The following is a 17,386-nucleotide window of genomic DNA, read 5'->3' as shown; positions in this document are numbered from 1 at the left end:
CATGTAATTTACAAAATTACATAATTACATTGATATATATACATGAAAACTGATATACACCCACCCCCTACCCCACACCCCCCTCCCCATATCTCCTATCCAGTAAGATGTTGTAAAAGGTTAGCACTAAACTTAAAAGTGCCCTACCCGTTGTGTGTAAAAACCCAAAATAAATAATAATTAAATTCACACACACACACACAAACAAACCCTGTGAAAGTCAGAGGCTTAAAGTAACTTTCAGTAGCATTTGATCAGAACTTTAGGACATCATCTAACAGTGGTGATAGCAGAACTCATACTGTAACCCAGCTCTTTGTTTTCAAAACCCAAATTTCCATGGAGGGGAAAATAAACAGTGCAATGCAAGAAATGCCAAAGAGAGCATTTGGCTGAAAATAGCAGAAATCTGGAAAACTTCTAATACTGTATTTTCTGTGATGTAAATTGATTAATTCTTAGCTTGTTAAATATATTGGTGTTGGTATTTTAGTCGAACTCCAGAAATTATTTAAATGCACTGATTTTTCTGGCTTGCTTTTTCCTCTAGGCATAATTATAAGATATGAACTTTACATGAGAAAAAAATTAACACCAACTGAGAACTTTGTTCCTCCTGAAATTCGTATTTTCCAAAGCAGTGGATGGCTCAGTCCTCAACCAGTTATGGAGTCTCCTAATGAAAATGCTCTGGCCCCACCGCAGACCAGTACCGTAGTCACTGATCTGGAGCCATTCACAGAGTATGAATTTTATGTGCTAGCAGTAAACATGGCAGGTAGCGTATCTTCCGACTGGGTATCAGGAAAAACAGGAGAGGCTGGTAAGTACTGGTTTGAATTTTTTTGGTACAAATGAAAGGAAAAACTGAATTAGAATGTATTCTTATTTTTTTTCTCCCAATAAGCTGTGTCTAGTGATGATTCAAATAGGGACAAATTTTCATTTTTTAACTAATTAAAGGTAGATCGGATTATCTCAGAACAAAGCATGTTAAGCAAAAGCATTTTCTTCAACATAAAATATTGTTGAAGAAAATAATCCCTGTCAATTAACTCAAATTCCAAAACTACAAGATTGCAAAATCCACCAAGCAGTGTTTGAATTCTCCATGGTTTTCCCAGTTGCTACTTATATGTTTTTTAAAAGGGAGAAAACATGAAAATTTTTTTCTTTTTTTTTTTTCCTACAAAGATTTTTTTTTTGGGGGGGAGGGCACAAATGTATTAACAGTTGATGGGAATCAGGAATGTTGTCCAAGAAGGTATTGTATTCAGAAAGGAGGTTCTAATGAGTTTTCCTGAACTGAGGCTTTGATTTATTTAGAAAGAAATTCTTTTGAAGAACTTGAGAGGGTTACCTTTTCAAAAGTATAGTACTTGAAACTTTTCATATGTTTTCACGGAGGCCAAGTGTCATAATATGGACCATTTTTTCAGAAGTTTAACCAGTTCACAACAACTCTTATTATGATCCCTCTGTTCAGATTTTGAAAAGGGCTTGCCACTCGATATATTGTTTGAAATAACAGCTATTTATGTCAATGCTTTCATTAGAAATCTAGGTTTTATAGGCTACAGAGCCCATATTTTGCAGTTAAGCTTCTCTGTTACATCACTGATGCTTTTGTTTGCTGTTAGCTTGAAAATCATGTCCTTGGTCGTTTGCTCCTGCAAAACAGCAGGCTAAACTAATTCCCATTTCAAAATGAGCCTTTGTGCTTATCTGTTCTTAAATACTATATGTTATAAAAGTGTTAAATTGTATTTGGGAAGAGGTCCATTAGTGTGGTTGTTTGTACGTAGCAAAAGTGCTATGAGTTGGTATCTTATTATTACAGAGTAATCAGGTGGGGATTTAACTGCAGTGCAAACAATCCTTTTACAGATTTACTATGGAAGACAGGGGAACTGTTTTGTAAGAAGTGAGAGACATGTTAATTTCAAACTGGCCTAGCAAACAAAATTGCTTTTAAGATGCTGAAGTATTGAACACTTTTTGCTTTTATCAGTTTTTTCCCAGGTTGCATGAAGTTTTTGTCTAAGACCTTTCCATTTGTATGTACTTTCCTACCTGCTACAGTGGACTTTGGTGTTGATTAGTATTTCTTTGAAGACATTGGCAGAGCTTTATTCTGCATTCATGGCCGGGGTATAAAACAGGAGAGTGAATGGTGGGGGAAATACTTTTTATGTACCATCAAAATAATATGAAAATTCCAGTTAGACTTGAAAGCAAGGTTAAAAAGGAAAAGGTTGTCTGAAATGGTATTCCATAACAACAGTGAGAAAGCTTGCCTTACACACATTGCTCACTTCTTATGAATGTTATTTCATTATCTTTATTTCAGCCCCAGTATTCATGCCATCTCCATCAGTATTCCCTCTTTCACCATATTCCCTCAATGTGTCATGGGAAAAACCTGGAGATAACTTAGCAAGAGGAGAAGTGATGGGATACAGCATCAGTCTGATGACTGAGCAAAGGTTCTTGCCACCATTTCCCCAGGTATTGTTAGTTACATTGTTTTTCCTGAGTGGTAATAGTAAAATTGGTAGTCTGATGTGCTCCCTGACATTGAGATGAATTATTTTCCTGATTCACTGTATATCCCCGGATCTAATTTTTTCACCTATCAGTTTGAGCGCTCAGTAATGTTATACACTACTTTTAGGTTTTAAGTTGTATTTCTGAGCTGACGCTGACTTGTTTTCAGTAGTAGGTGAGATTCAGAATTGGGAGGGGTGAGATTGAGCAGCCACATGTAAATTACCTTGACTTCACATGTTCTGATTCTGTATTGTTGCTGTAGTTGCTGATATGCTTAAAGCCATGTTTTGTAGAAATCTACTTTTTTCATTAAGAAGGTACCTGTCTGGCTTCCTGGATAATGGACAAATCTTTGAAGTGGGGAAACCTAAACCAGCAGAAAACCAACTTTATAAAGTCTAGATATGTGACTTCAAAATACTGTTGTAAATTCTGGGTGACTGGGTTTGGCAAACAAATACCATGGCAGTAGAAGTAAGCTAAAATCTTTGGAATGAGCAAAGAAACATGACAGGTAATCAGAATGTGGGAGTGGATCTGGTGCTCTGATATTGTATTTCTCTTTTCAGAGCTTATTTTGTCTTTCAGTGGTGCCACAGATGGGCCTCAGTTTATTTGTGTGCAAAGTGGTGATATTACTGCTCTTGGGGCTGTTGTAACAATACATAAATGTAAATTGTTTTTAGTCACAGGCTTGCAGAATTTTTCATCTAAATAAACATCCGATAAAAAAAATTATCTAAAATACAACAGTTCATTCAGTTCCACTCTCTGATAGCTTAAAGTACTGCTAAAGTAAAGCAGATTCAAATGTCTGTAGGTATTAGTCATTCTCCTCCCTCCCACCGCCTGCTAATCATGTCACTCATTCAATGGTGGTCAGGTTTCACCACTTAATAGTGTCATCTCCGTCATCTGGATTATAGCTGAACTGTTTGTAGTGATAACTGCACCACCACACAGTTTTATGAGGCAATAACTTTGTTTCCTCATTTATCCACTCAGGAACTGGCTTATTACCTCATAAAACAGTGTGATGGGAAGTATTATCACCTAAATCCTAGCTTGTTCAGATCCTCCAAAATAATCCTTTCCCTCTTTGCAGACTTTCCCACAACTAAATGAAGGAATCTGCAAATTCAGAGACAAGTTTCTTATTAGCGAACATGTCATCAATTAACAGGAATGAAAAAAAATTATTAACCAGCCGTCATCTTCCAATCTGTTTGGTTTGCAGGTTTTGCATATAGCTGAGGCTCATGAGCTGTCCTACGTAGCAATGGGATTAAAACCTTACAGGATGTACAACTTTACTGTTACTCTCTGCAATCAAATTGGTTGTGTAACCAGTGAGCCAGGCATGGGGCAGACCTTGGCAGCTGGTAAGGAAACGGCCGGTATCAAAGTGCAAAGCTGACACAGTTTGCTGATGAATTCCATTCAGGTGATCATAGTTTGATGCACAGTGACAGGGCTAGATGTTGTATTAATACAAAGTGACTTGCTTAATTATTGTTTATCTTGACAGATTAAACCCAAAATATTTTCAATTAAGGTTTAAGGTACACTGTTATGGCAATAGGATTTGTCTATTGAGCTCTCAATTGCAAGTATATATATTTTTGTTCCTGTTTACTTAAATGGTAAATGTACGTAAATGTGGCTGAACATTTATGATGCTACGAAGTTGTTAATTTGTTGTTGGGGTTTTTTGTGTGTACATCGTGTTTGCACAACAGTGTGTGTAAAGTGCACATGCTGTGCCAATGCCTTGCTTAACACATGAAGGAGGAGTTGCATGGTTTTTATATGAAACTCTAACATATGTTCATAGTGTATTTGTTCGTCTAAATCAGAAGCAACATATGTGCTTTGGATCTGCTTTTTTGAAAATAGTTATTTAGCCCCTGAAATTTATGAGATTTGGCTTTCTAGGTATGTATACTCACATCCCTACAGAAACAATGTTTAAGGAACTGCGTATCTGTGCCTGTGCACCTTAAATTTTTAGTCTTGTGAGTTAATTTCAACCATGTATGTCATGGATTTCAAAGGTACTAACTTTCTACAGATTTAGGGAAAATAAGCATCAGTACAGCACAGAGATGGGAAAAGCCTGTATTTACTTTGAAGAAAGGACTGGCATGAGCTCACTTCTTAGACATCAGAGGATCAAAAGGGTTTTAAGAGAGAAATTGTTAGGAAAATCAGCTTCACAAGTCTCTTTATTCGTGGAATGAGGTAGTCAGTACAGCTCTTTAATATTGTAAATACAAGCTCAAAATCCATGCTGTGTGACATCCTGGTGGTCACCTGCAGAGAGCTGACTACTTAACATTGTGGTTTCCTTTTGTATAAGCATTTAAAACACATCAATTACTTTCACAATATTAGCATTTTTAGTTAAACAATTAGTGGTGTTGTCATATGGATGTTGTGATGATGATCTTTGAAATTACCTCTCTTTTATTATTTGGCCTCCCATAGGAAAAAATCTGAAAGTTTCTGCTGTGCAGAATATTTTCCTAGGCTCCTTGGGCTGTATTTGAGTTTCCTGAATTCCATCAAAGCCCCTCTGTGTAATCAATGAAGAGATACAGGTGCTTCCAGACTCCTCCAGCATAAGGAGTTGCCCAGAGCCAGTAAAGAGGAATCTTTATGTACATGAACTGAAGTAGAATTTAAGCTGTTGGGATATTACCTCTAGTCTGCCCTCTGTTCTTCATCTATTTATTTAATTGTCTTTCCATTTGTTCTCAAGTAGAAGATAGATGATTTGTTCCTTGATACATCATACCATCTTTATGTTTTAGTGGGCAAAGATTGTTCTGTCAGTCTTCTCTCTTGCTAAATTGCTGATTTCAAAATTTATTTTGTTTCCCTCTGCTACATCTTAAAGTGTCCAGCTGGCCATCTACGAAGCCTCCTACTTGTATGAGTTTGACTTTATTCCATACCACACAGCCATGTAAGGAACAGCGTTCCAATCTGCTGATAACCATGGAAACAAATATAGCCTAAACTGCACACCTTATTACTACAAATGATCCAACACTGCATTTATACATTTATTAAAAGATTCAGAAACAATAGCTTAGTTATGCTTGACAGCTTGTTTATGACCATCTCCTCCCTGGTTGTGTTAATACTTGGAGACCTATCATATTAGAGAAGACAGGAGAATACAAAATAGAATAACAGACACATCCCCATTTATTAGCTGTTTTGCAGTGTAGCCTTTTCCTGCTTACTGTTGTAAGCCTTGAAAGCAAAGAATCGATCCTGTATTTGGTTCCTTTTATGTTTTTAAAGCGTGTTAATGTTTTAAATTTTGTCAAACTAAAGAGTAAAACACTTCAATTTTGCACACAATCTTGTCTTTCACCATTCACACTTTTAGTTTCTGGAGAAAATCTAGGGGGTTTGTGTGTTCGGGGGGTTTTTGTTTGTTTTTGGTGTGGGTTTTTTTGTTGTTGTTGTTTTATTAATTTGGGTGGGGTTTTTTGGTGTGCATGTTGCCTTTCGTGAAGTTCTGTAAAACTGTGTTTCCAAAAAGAATTGATAAAGAAATGCTACTTATGTGATGACATTTAAATCAAAGCAAGTTCAAACTTAAAGTTAGAAGAAAGCAGTCCCTATCATTTGTAAAAATAGTTGATCAAATCTTAGTCCATTACTATCCTTTTGTGTCATTGAATGGTGCAAGATGAAATTAAAATTGCCTTTCTAGGACTGCTGAGGAGTTCTTTTTTGTGAAGGAATGTCTTTCTGGCACAGAGACAGCCTCCCTGGCTGGATGCCAGTTCCCCTCCATGCCCTGGCAAAGGGGGCTTTTTGGAGGAAGCCTCGACTGAAATGTGCTCCAGCGTGATGGTCCCCTTGCATTGTAACACAATCCAGGAGCTTTGAATTGTGTTCCAAGTTGGGCTAGAGGTTATACTGAATTAGAGTAATTCTTCTTCTCTGATCCTGAGGAGGATAATGGAAAACCACGTCTACTTCTTCCATGTGTGTAGTGTACTGATTTATCACACGGAGCATTTAAATCAATGGGTACCTTGAAGACACTGATTTTGGTGTGTCCAGCTGATGTATATTATTAAGGAACTTGCTTTTGGAATCGCCAGTGCCTTCAAAAATTTGCTACTAAAAGTCTCAAGTAATTTTTAAGTTTTGTTCATATCCATTACGTTAATTTGAGGACTAGCTATAAAAAAACCAACCCAACCACCTCTTCAAGATCTGTCATTCTTCTTTTTCTCTGGCAACATGTTGTTTTTTTTTTTTATGCAATGTAACACAGCAAATAAAAACAAGGGCAGAAACAAGGGTGTGAAATCATTAGAAACAAAATTGTTGAGGAAGAAAATTAAGATGTTTTGAGAGAAGTTTTAAAAAACAAAGAAAAGAGACTTCTGCAGTCGGGGCAGAATTTAGGGGCAAGACCTAAGGGAACAAAGCATCAGAAACAGTCTGCTGATCTTTCAGTGAGAAGTCTTTTGGAGCATAACTTAAAAATGGTTAAAATATTCCAGAAGCAAATATAACAAGTGGATCACTTCTAACCTGATTCAGTATAGGCATCTGTACTGGGAGTATCTCATGAGTAGCTTTGCAGGAGGCGAGTGAAAGAAAACTAAAATCAGCCAGATGTCCTTGTGTCTGTCAGACTGGCAAAAAATCTTCTCCCCACCAATATATGCACACATGATATTTGTAAATGGCAATAAAAAAAAGGATGATTAAGTCAGAAGAATGTGAGGGGGAGAGAGTGAGGAAGCAAAGAAAATAGAATTATTTAGAATGGATTTATTTTATAAAAAAGCTGCGTGGAAGCTGTCACAAATGCATATGAAACCAGGAAGAGGACTAGGTGGGACAAATAAAAGAACTTGCACAGGTAAGCCTGGTGCGTGATCAGATCCAAGAATGGTAAAACGTGTTGGAAGATTGATGTTATGGGGTAATGCAGTATTGGGGTGAAAGATCAAAGCAAACATGTCAAGGCAACAGAAGAAGAGAATTAACCCATCTCAGTTACTCAAAGAGAAGGTGACTGGACAGAAAGAGAACCTCAATTTGGCATATTCAGATACAAATACACAAAAATTTGGCTTTTAAGGACTCAAAGTGTTTCATACTTTTTGATTGGTCTTTTAAATAAATTAAGAAGATGCACACTGCACAATCCTTGTGGTAAATAGTTTTCAAGCGCTGCGCTATTCTGCATGTACTATTGGAAGCTATGACTGATAGATGAGGGAAAAGTACCCTTTTAAGACTTTGAAAATTTGGAATCCCATTTGAGATTAATTTTTGTCTTTGTTACCCAAAGATCATCAAGTGGAACTTGTATGTATGAAACTGAAAGCAATACTGGACAGCAATTATACATATTTTATCTTAACACCTAGAGACACATTTTACTTTATTCCTTTCTCCAGGTTCTGCTGAGTTTAAATTCCCGTTTATTTTTGAGAATGGCTTTCAACCTGTTGTTGTTACCAAGTCTTAGGCTATTTTTTTTATTATTTTATTTTCAGACTCGCTTTTTGCTCTGGTTTTATCTTGTGTAGGATTCTCCACTGGTACCTTGGAATCTATAGAACTGTAGTGGCTGGTACCTGTGAATGACCTGGTCCCTTAAGTGTGACTTTTTTTTTTTTTTTTTCTGACAATGTGTTTGCATAAAATTGTGAATTACTTGCACTATTCTTTGCAGTATCTACCAAGACAAAACATGCATGTTTTCCAAATTTTTCAGTCAGCCAAAGAAACACCTTTTTATTCCCATCAGCTTCTGACATTTCAGCAGGATGGAATTAGCTATGTCAGTGCTTGGACTAGTACAATTTCTTATGCTACCCCTCCCAGATCAGATAGTCAAAGGGTGCCTTAATCTATACAGCTGTGTTTCATTAAATGCTGTGTGACCAAGCTTATTTCTTGTAATTAAGTTCATCTTTCCTTTGCCCTTATTTTTTTTTTTTTAAACTTCGTTTTAAAAAGCATTTTTTAAGACACGCTAAGTATGGCTTTGTGATTGCTGCCATTTAGCCCAGCACATTGTATTCCTGATCCTTTGCTTTTGATGGCAATTACAGGGTTCAGAAGCTAATTTGTAGAAGATACTCTTCCAGCATCAGCTGCATCTGGCTTCTTGGCAGACTTCTCAAGCAGTTGTATTGGTGGCTTTGGAGTTGCCTCCGGGTTTGCTGGGGTAATGATGCTGATGGGTTTTCTGGGCTGTCTTACACTCGATGTCATTTTCTTTTTGATTACCCTTTTAATCTGAGTAATTTGCCCATTTTTTCCATTCATGAATAAGGTCCAGTGCAAGCCCTTTTCAAAAGCCTCGAACCATTTGTCAAGACAGCACAGCATTTGTTTATGCCTGTCATAGACCGCTTTTCTTCAAAATTCTATGCCTCAATTTTAAAATCACAAATACATTACTTACTACCTGTTTAATGGGTATCTTTTCCCTTTGTTAGGGAAGAGAAATATGAGGGCCATTTGCCGCTGGCCTGGAAACCAGATTGTTTTGCATGCATGTACATGTCTCTTCATTGTGAATAGGACCCAAAGTGATTAAACAAGCACTCTTAATATGTTAATTTATAATTTTAATTACAACAATCTTGTATATATAGTCATTAGTGAATACTAATATAAATATTTTTCTATCTTTTTATTCATAATGCATAAACCAATCATCCAGTTACTTCTCGGCAGTTGCCTGTTTCCGTTTCATAATACAATCTTTGTTCTTAGTTATGAATGCATTTTGTTCGTTCCTGTCTTGAATAATCCCTCATTAAGCTAGTCACTTTCTGCTCCATGCTAAAAAGGAAAAAATTATCATGCAAATGTGGCATGCCATATTAAAAAGCACATTACCAAACACTTTTGTTGCTGTCCTTCAATTAGTTTCCCTTCTTTGAATTTAATTTCATTTGTTGTTAAACTACTGACTTGATGTATGGACTCATGAATTTGAGGCTGCTGCCAAGAATGTAGCAGGAAAAAAATCAAAGCCTCTTCAGAAAGCTGCAGAGGCAAAGCTGAAATGAATTTGCTTCACCTTTGACAAGAACACTCGAGCAGCATTGGAATCCTCTGATGATTCAGCTTGGCTAATTATCCAATTATTTATTTCAAGAATAAAGACACTGTTTTACAATTAGAAAAGTGTAAAGTAATCTGAGAAATTTTGTAATGACAGATGACTTAAGTAACTTCTGAGATAAATAGTATCTGCTCAAACTTGTCTTGCCAAGTGTTCAAGCTGTAGTTAAACTGCTCTTTGAGTTTCAGGAAATGAGTAGGGAGTCAAAAGTTATTTGTTTCTTCTCCCCTACCAACCACATACTATACTTCAGAAAAACGCTCGGTTTGTTCTTTTTCCTCTGTGTCAATTTTGTGAGGTTTTTAAGCTATGTTTAAGTTGCATTCGTCTTGATTAAAAGCTTTTGGTTCAAAGCAATACTTTTTAATTGCCTAATAATATAAGTCGGTTCTTAGGAAAGAACCGTGCATTTAGGAGTTCATTTGCAATATAACTGAAAAATTCATTGCATGGCAGTAAAACAATTTACTGTTAATTGCAAGGAGAAGAATTTGCTGTACCATGCTCACAGATTGCCATGAATCATGCAGCACTCCTAGAGATTTATAACAGATGTGTAAGTGGGATGAATTAGCAGGGTTTAATAACAGAGACACAAATCATGCAGACTTCAAGGAGCTTTAATTGATATACTAGAATGTGACGGGCATGAATCACTCAGCCATTCAACAGCACTGTAACATATGGTCAGCTCAATATGCTGCATCTTAAATCGGTTGGTGAGTCGTTGGTTGTCCCATATGGTGGAAGCAATATATTTTTCATGATTTTTAAAAAATACTCTATTACATCTATTTTTGAAGAAATATGATTGTAGCATATGTTATTGACTTTTCTTTTGATGTCCATTATGGGTGCTTTTTATTCTTTTTTAAGGAAGAGTCCAAAATGGACTCTAAAGAATCTTCTGAACAATCAAAATATTGTCAGAAGGCATAAGAATTATTTCTTGACTCATTTACTGCTGAAATTACTTGTGCTGTTGTGAAGCGCAGAGAAAGAAAAGATCGTAACAGAAATGCTATGGCAATTTCAGGGTCATCTGGGCTAATAACTCGTAGTAAAAATGAAATGGATAACCAATAGCAAGACGTGTAACTTTACCTGCAAGGTAAACTCCAAGATGAGAAAAAAATCTATTTTCTTTACGTTTTTGTCCTCCAATTTGCTGAACATTTCTATTTTAATTTGTACATACACATTTTGAATCCAACTGTACAATAATTAAAACCTGCCTGCCTACTTTTTGTTACCGTTACTTTCCTAAGCTATTCAGTGGCTAATTGAAGGCTTCTGTGGATGGGTACACAAATATCTACCTCCAGTTTGCTGAGCAGTAGTTATTCAAACATATGTAAGCCTGTTAAATTTAGCTACAGTGTAAATATGTTATTCCTGGGACAAGAATCTGGCAGAGTATGGAAAAGCTTTAGCAGTTGTATTAGTAAACCTGACAGACTTGAGAAAGGAGTATTGTATCCTTAGAACTGTGGCTGCCAGAATTTAATGTCAACAATTAAAATTTATTTTGATCCTTACCTAGTGTTTATTACTGTTTGTATACACAACAGACCTTACTAATACAGAGATGCACTATTAGATGGAATTACCATCTGTTCAGAGCGAAATGCTGGCATCTGTCTTCGAGTCTAAAACTAAAATGATATTATTTCAAACAAAACAAAATTAACTGCTCTTTACTTACCAACTTCATTTTTGTGTACATGTGTGTGCATAAACACATGGGAAAGGCTTATTTGTAATGACCTGTGTAGCAACGTCTATATTTAGATATATGACTTCAACGTAAGCTGTATGGACCATCTGTCTTTATTGGTCTTTTTTGTGCCCTCTTCTACACAATGGCATGCAGCAATCATGGGCTTTTAAATACTGTTTTAGCTTTATAATACATTAAATATGTATTATATAGCAAGACATTAAAACTGCATAATTAAAATATACAAAATGTGACTTTGAATCCACTAAAATATAGTATGCTCATTATTTTGACAGATGTGTTTTAACAGAACGTGACTAAAAAAAATTAAATAGATAAAATTATAGTCGATTCATCTTTCAGAAAGTAGCTACAGGTACCACAGTGACACCTTTAGGAAAATATATACTGTATCTTTTAGTCTTGAATATTTTTAATTTCAGCATTTAGTACCCTGCTGGGTTAGTGTCACAGATCTATTTTCAGACCTCTCTGTTCCTGGGCAGAGTCTGGTTTTTCTGTTGTGGTTTTTGTTTGTTTGTTTTTTGTTTTTTTTTCAAACTTGTGTAACTTGCTATGTACAGTCTTTCACTGTCTTGATGCACAAGAGTTCTGAAGCATTGATGAAACTGTAGTTTAAATACTAATGTTATAGTAAGGATGTTACTTTCTGAAAGGCTAGGCTTCTGTTCCATATATCACAAAATAATAAATTGTGTCATGCCAGTGTTTAATGCGTGTACACAGTGCATTAACTGTAACTGTAGTACATTTATTTGTGCTAGAGGAGACTTGAAAATGATTAAAAAATCAATACTTCCCTGTCAGAGAAGCAAGTGTTACGATGCATTTAAGTAGTTAATTGCATAAGCCCCATAAAAGCTTCAAGTTTGGGTATCAGAGATGCCATAATTATGGTCCAAGTAACTGCCATTTATTAATACAAGACTTAAAGGAAGATACGGTTATTGTCATGAGTGTTAGTTAGCTGTATGCATTTTAGAAATAATGAATTTTAGCATTTCTGTTTTACTATCAGTAAGCTGAACTGGAGGGCTCAACCTCTTATGTTCACATTTAAAATGCTGGCATACACTAGCTCCCTCAAAGGTGAAGTTTTGATTGTTAAGCCATGTTTTCTATTTAAACTTGTGCATTAATACCACAATTCATTAGTGCTGTGCCCTACTTATGCAGGAAAGCTTATGACCTCACGCTGCATTACTTCAATTTTGACATTGTAAATTTCTACCATAGTGTGAGATACTAATTAGATTGTGAAGTCATAAGTGATGCCTAAGCAGGAATTTACAGCACATAGTGCCGTTGGCAGTTTCCCAGTTCCCCCACTCCCTGCTTTCTCCAAGAATATTTATCAAGTTAGAGATAGAAAGGCGAGGGGCGGGGAGGTGGGGTGTGTGTGTGCGCGCGCGCAAAGTAATGTGTTACAGGCAAATAGGAAAAATGAAAAATATGTTAATGATCTTGGAAATGCGCAAATGTTTAAAAGGATGTTATTAATTCATTCTAAATGAAGCAGTCTCTCCTTCTCTAAAAGAACTTGCACTATGTACAATGCTGTGCTGTGAAGTAATATGTCAGATTGTGAAGGCCCATATTTTAATTCGGGTTTTATTGTTCTTGAAAGGCGTTTATAGCTCTTTACTATGTCATTACGGGAGCAAGTAATTTTTACAAGTTGGCATTGTATTTCACTTCCCGGGTACAAATGAAGTTTCTGTTCTTAATTCCTTTATCATGGGAAGAAGAAAAGGCTGGATAGGTGGGTATGGATTCTACGGGTAGTAGTGTTCTTGTACGTCCCCAGATGATGTCTTTTATTGTTTCAGTGATGGTCCATTTCTTTCCCACCTGTATGGCCATCGTGCCATTATCCAAACAGGTCATGCTGCCCTCCAGTGGCTTACTGTACAGTATTAGAAAAAACACCCAGGCAAACAAATTTTGTCCATAACTCAGCTATAGACTGACCAATGCTATCGGAATGTTTAAAAGAATATCAGGGTATTGGTTTTAATGGTAAGAGGATCATTGTAGTAACATAAAACTCTCTTATGCTGATGCTTTCATGTAAACAGCCTTGTATGGAGTCTTACTGTGCACCAGTGTGGGTGGAGGAAAGTTAGAGAGGATCATTTTCTCGAACTGAATGATTATCTGAACATATGCTAATGTCTTGTGTGTGCATCATAAGGAAAACAACCTGATGGGCCTTTAGTATAGCGGACAGATAGCTGTTCTGCTCCCATCGACGAGAAGTTCAGTGATGAAACGCTTGTGTTGTCACGTGCCATACTACTGATACGTAACAAGAGTTAATTAACTCTTCAGATTCTTTTTTGGTCTTTCACTCAAATCCAATGCTGAAAGTCATACAGGTACATGCTTACAGTGTGTATGGCATGAAAGGCTAATGAGGGAGGAATACACATAAATATACTTTTTATGGAGACATTAATTTGGGTTGTTAAAGACTATGAAGAAACAATTATTTTGGATACAATACTAGACATATTTATCCAAAGCCTGAATACAGAAATAAGGTATTTCTTGTGGAATTGAAAGTAAATTCTTATAAAGATTAAGATTTATTCCCCCCTGCCCCCTTAAACTTCTATGGATATCTGTATTTATTCTGAAGGTGATCAGAAACAGAAGCAGGATGTTTTGCAAAAATTATCTTATGTGCAATAAATAATTTCCTAAGCATTACGGACAATGATATCTAGGTAATATTTTTTTTTTTTTAATGCACAGCTCCAAGAAAACTTAGTGTCCCTCGTGTTGAAGGAATAAACAGCACAATGGTAAAGATAAATTGGAATGAACCTGAAGAACTTAATGGGCCTTCTCCCATCTACCAGGTGGAGAGGATGGATGCATCTTTAGCTACATTGAGTGCAGAAGTAATGAAAGGGATCCGTTTCCCAGGAAATGGATATTACAGATTTGCTAGTTCCACTCTCCCTGCCAATACTTACTTTACAGGTAAATGAGTTTAAATGACTTTCGAAATGTACCAGTTGTACTCTGCATTTGTTTTACCATTTATTATAATCTTCTATATAATTTTCATGGCAAAATCTGTAGTTTTTAATTTAAGAGCATAACGTGATTGTTAGTGATGTATGTGCTATTTCGATTTTCACATAAAAAGCCTGTGGAAAATGTTATTGGACATGTGGGATTTGTATTCCCTTGCCTTTAGACACAGAGATCTACGTGATGGTGAACGTTGCTGCATATTTGACTCGTTTCCTGGTGGTAAATATAAAAGGGATATTATTTATTATTTTGGGATAAGAACTTTTTGATTAACATGCTGTGAATACTAAGGCATGTTTTCTTTGGTACCTTTTTGAGGATTCCTGAGGTTGCGTGAGCACTCAAAAAGCGCTCTCTTCTGTGTTCAGCACATTTGTGTTGTGGTCTTGTTTGTTTTGTCAAGTGAAAAAAGGAGCCTGCCGATCTGACAGAAGTCTGCTGTTTCTGGGCCTTTGGGTATTATCTCCTCTCTTTTTTGATTAGCTATTTATTTTGGAACTGGGAGTTCTTGAGATTAAAGCAGACCAATTATCCTGTGTTCTGCGATTCCCATCATTTGCTGATGTCTTCACTTCTGGGATAAAGCAAAGATATAGACAGTATGTTTTCTGGGAAAAATGAACCTGGCTGCATGTTTGAGATGCTGTAGAGGCCTGTAAGTGAAATATTGCATTGGTGTGGTGAAGTATAAGTGTTTAAAAAAAGAAACAGCAGAGCTGAAGATATTTTTTTTTTTTTTAAGTATATGAAAGGCATGTGTGTGTGTGCGTATATATATCTCAAGTCATGAGACTGACAGCACCAAGGGGAGATCCAAAAGGGACTAGACAACAGTGAGAGCAAGCATTAGATGGCATGCTCATGGTGTGAAGGCCACACCACGATGGCCTTACACAGTGGCCTAAGTTGAGACACAACTTCACCTGGCACTAAGCCTTGTTTGTGAAGACAAGTGAGTGCTGTAAAACCCACATAGCATTGTTGACATGCAAAAGAATGCCAAAGATTTGAAGAGTGTTCAGCTGACATCTCTTGTTTTCAGGGTCACCACAGGTAGTTCTGGCAAGGATATGTGAGCACAGATATCTTGGTACTTGCAAGTATGTGTGTGCAAATTCAGTTTTTGTTTAAAACAAGAATCACGTTCTTGCCTCTCTATAATGACTCTGTGAACCTGATTAAAAAAAAAAAAAAGTTGAAGATCACTTCCATTTCTTTTCTTGTGAGGTGCTTACTTGACTGATAGTCAAATAACAACAAGTGATAATATGTTAGTTAAATATTGAGACCATGTTGACTTGCAAAACCTGTCTGTGCGTGGGAATCTGTAGGAGCAGCTGCTGGGCTCCTTTCCTCATCCAAATTGCTCTATGGTTTTCCTGACATTGGAGTTTGTACACTTTACTGTATATTTAGTAGAAGAATCTTTGACATGTTTCTTCTGTTGTCAGTTGTGATGATCTCAACACCAGAGGAATTGTGAGCTGCAGTCTTTCTCACTGGAGCTCCAGTCAGCCCCATCACTGCAGTATAGTTAAATAGTTTAATTTGATAAAGAATTACGAATATAACTGAATTTCCTACTTCTCATCAGAAGTCTCCAAGAGTGCTGAGGAAGAGGGTGTTACACTACTGGGATTAACATACCTGTCTATTTGTAAAGAAGCAAGCCCAACACTAATCTACCCGAGCGCCAGTTCAGTCTGGGGTTCAGTTTTGCTCCATAAACTGAAACTGAGGCCATGAATAAGGGTTATTGAGATGGCTGAAGTGATTTGAGAGCGTTGGACAGACAGGTTTGGAGAAGATGTTACAATAGAACTGTTTTCATACTGGCATCTGATGGCTGATAATGCTGTGTGGATAAATATAATTTATTATTGCTTTTGATTGAGTTCTTTCTTTTCAACCAGCTGTTGGTCTGAGTACCTGGAGATGACCTAGAACAGGCAGACACTTAAGGGAATGAAAGATACTCTTTAATTGTACTCTGCACTTGTTCTGTTGTTGAGACCCTCTCTTATAACCCATCTCTGAAGACAAGCAGTTGGCATTTGTGCTTTATAGATGGAACAGCTTTAGTGTGCATGCAGCTGTGTACATTTTTGACACAAAAGTGTGCCAGCTTGTATATGTCAGTCAGCAGACTGATACTTCTTAGTGCGTCTGGGATCTCCCACTGCTAATCCAGAAAAAGATAGATCAGTTTATTTGTTGCTAATAAATGCCGTTGTCCTCACTACCTCCCTGGCGGGTCTTACACTCTGAGGTGCAAGTAATGGGGGCAGATGTATTATCTGGGAAATTTTCCAAATTAATCTTAAAAAAAAAAAAAAAAAAGGCAATAAACACTGGCTACACTAAGCAGTGTCCTTCTGCAACAGGGTCTCCAGCTGCACAGGAAGATGTGCTCAGAGTACACATTAGATGAGAAGTCAGGTAAAGAAAAGGATTGTTTCTGCCAGAATTGTACACATGCAACTTCTCAGTTCTTTAAACAACTAAGAAGTCTTTTATGCATCTGTAATATAATTTCCCAAAACATGCAGATGTGATTTCTGACAACTTGAAGAGGTACAAATAAGTATTAGGTACAACAGTTTACTGTATCTATCAAACTACCACCAGGCAAAGGAACTGTTAGTGTTCTTGTTTTAGCAAAGGAACTCACCTGTCTCTCATCACTCTGAGGACTGGAATATTCAGGGTTTTATCTTCGTATCTTCATGAGACAGCGAAATGCTGTCATTCTGATTTCATAGATGGGGAGCCAAAGTTCAGATTCTACTTAATGCAGGAGTTTATACTTCAAAGGCTTTCTGGAAATGGCTGGAAGATTTTACAAATTAGTTATATTGTGTGGTTTGCTTTATCAGTACAGCTTGTGTAATGCAGCCACATCTGGTCCGGAGTTATAATGC

At 36.7% G+C, this 17,386-nt stretch overlaps 1 protein-coding gene across 1 annotated transcript in view; it reads left to right on the top strand.

Annotated features, from left to right (window-relative positions):
- USH2A (usherin) overlaps nucleotides 1-17,386 on the top strand; it is a 397,508-nt gene that overhangs the window by 98,080 nt on the left and 282,042 nt on the right. Inside the window, exons 17-20 of the mRNA XM_080408501.1 lie at nucleotides 551-823; nucleotides 2,351-2,508; nucleotides 3,788-3,932; nucleotides 14,178-14,408. Of these exons, the coding sequence (XP_080264627.1) occupies nucleotides 551-823; nucleotides 2,351-2,508; nucleotides 3,788-3,932; nucleotides 14,178-14,408 (807 nt within the window). The remainder of the gene's footprint in view (nucleotides 1-550; nucleotides 824-2,350; nucleotides 2,509-3,787; nucleotides 3,933-14,177; nucleotides 14,409-17,386) is intronic.

Source organism: Falco punctatus (assembly GCF_963210335.1).
Source record: "Falco punctatus genome assembly, chromosome: 12".
NCBI lineage: Eukaryota > Metazoa > Chordata > Aves > Falconiformes > Falconidae > Falco > Falco punctatus.
Note: the sequence above shows the minus strand (reverse complement) of the source record. Positions and strands in the feature narration are given on the sequence as shown.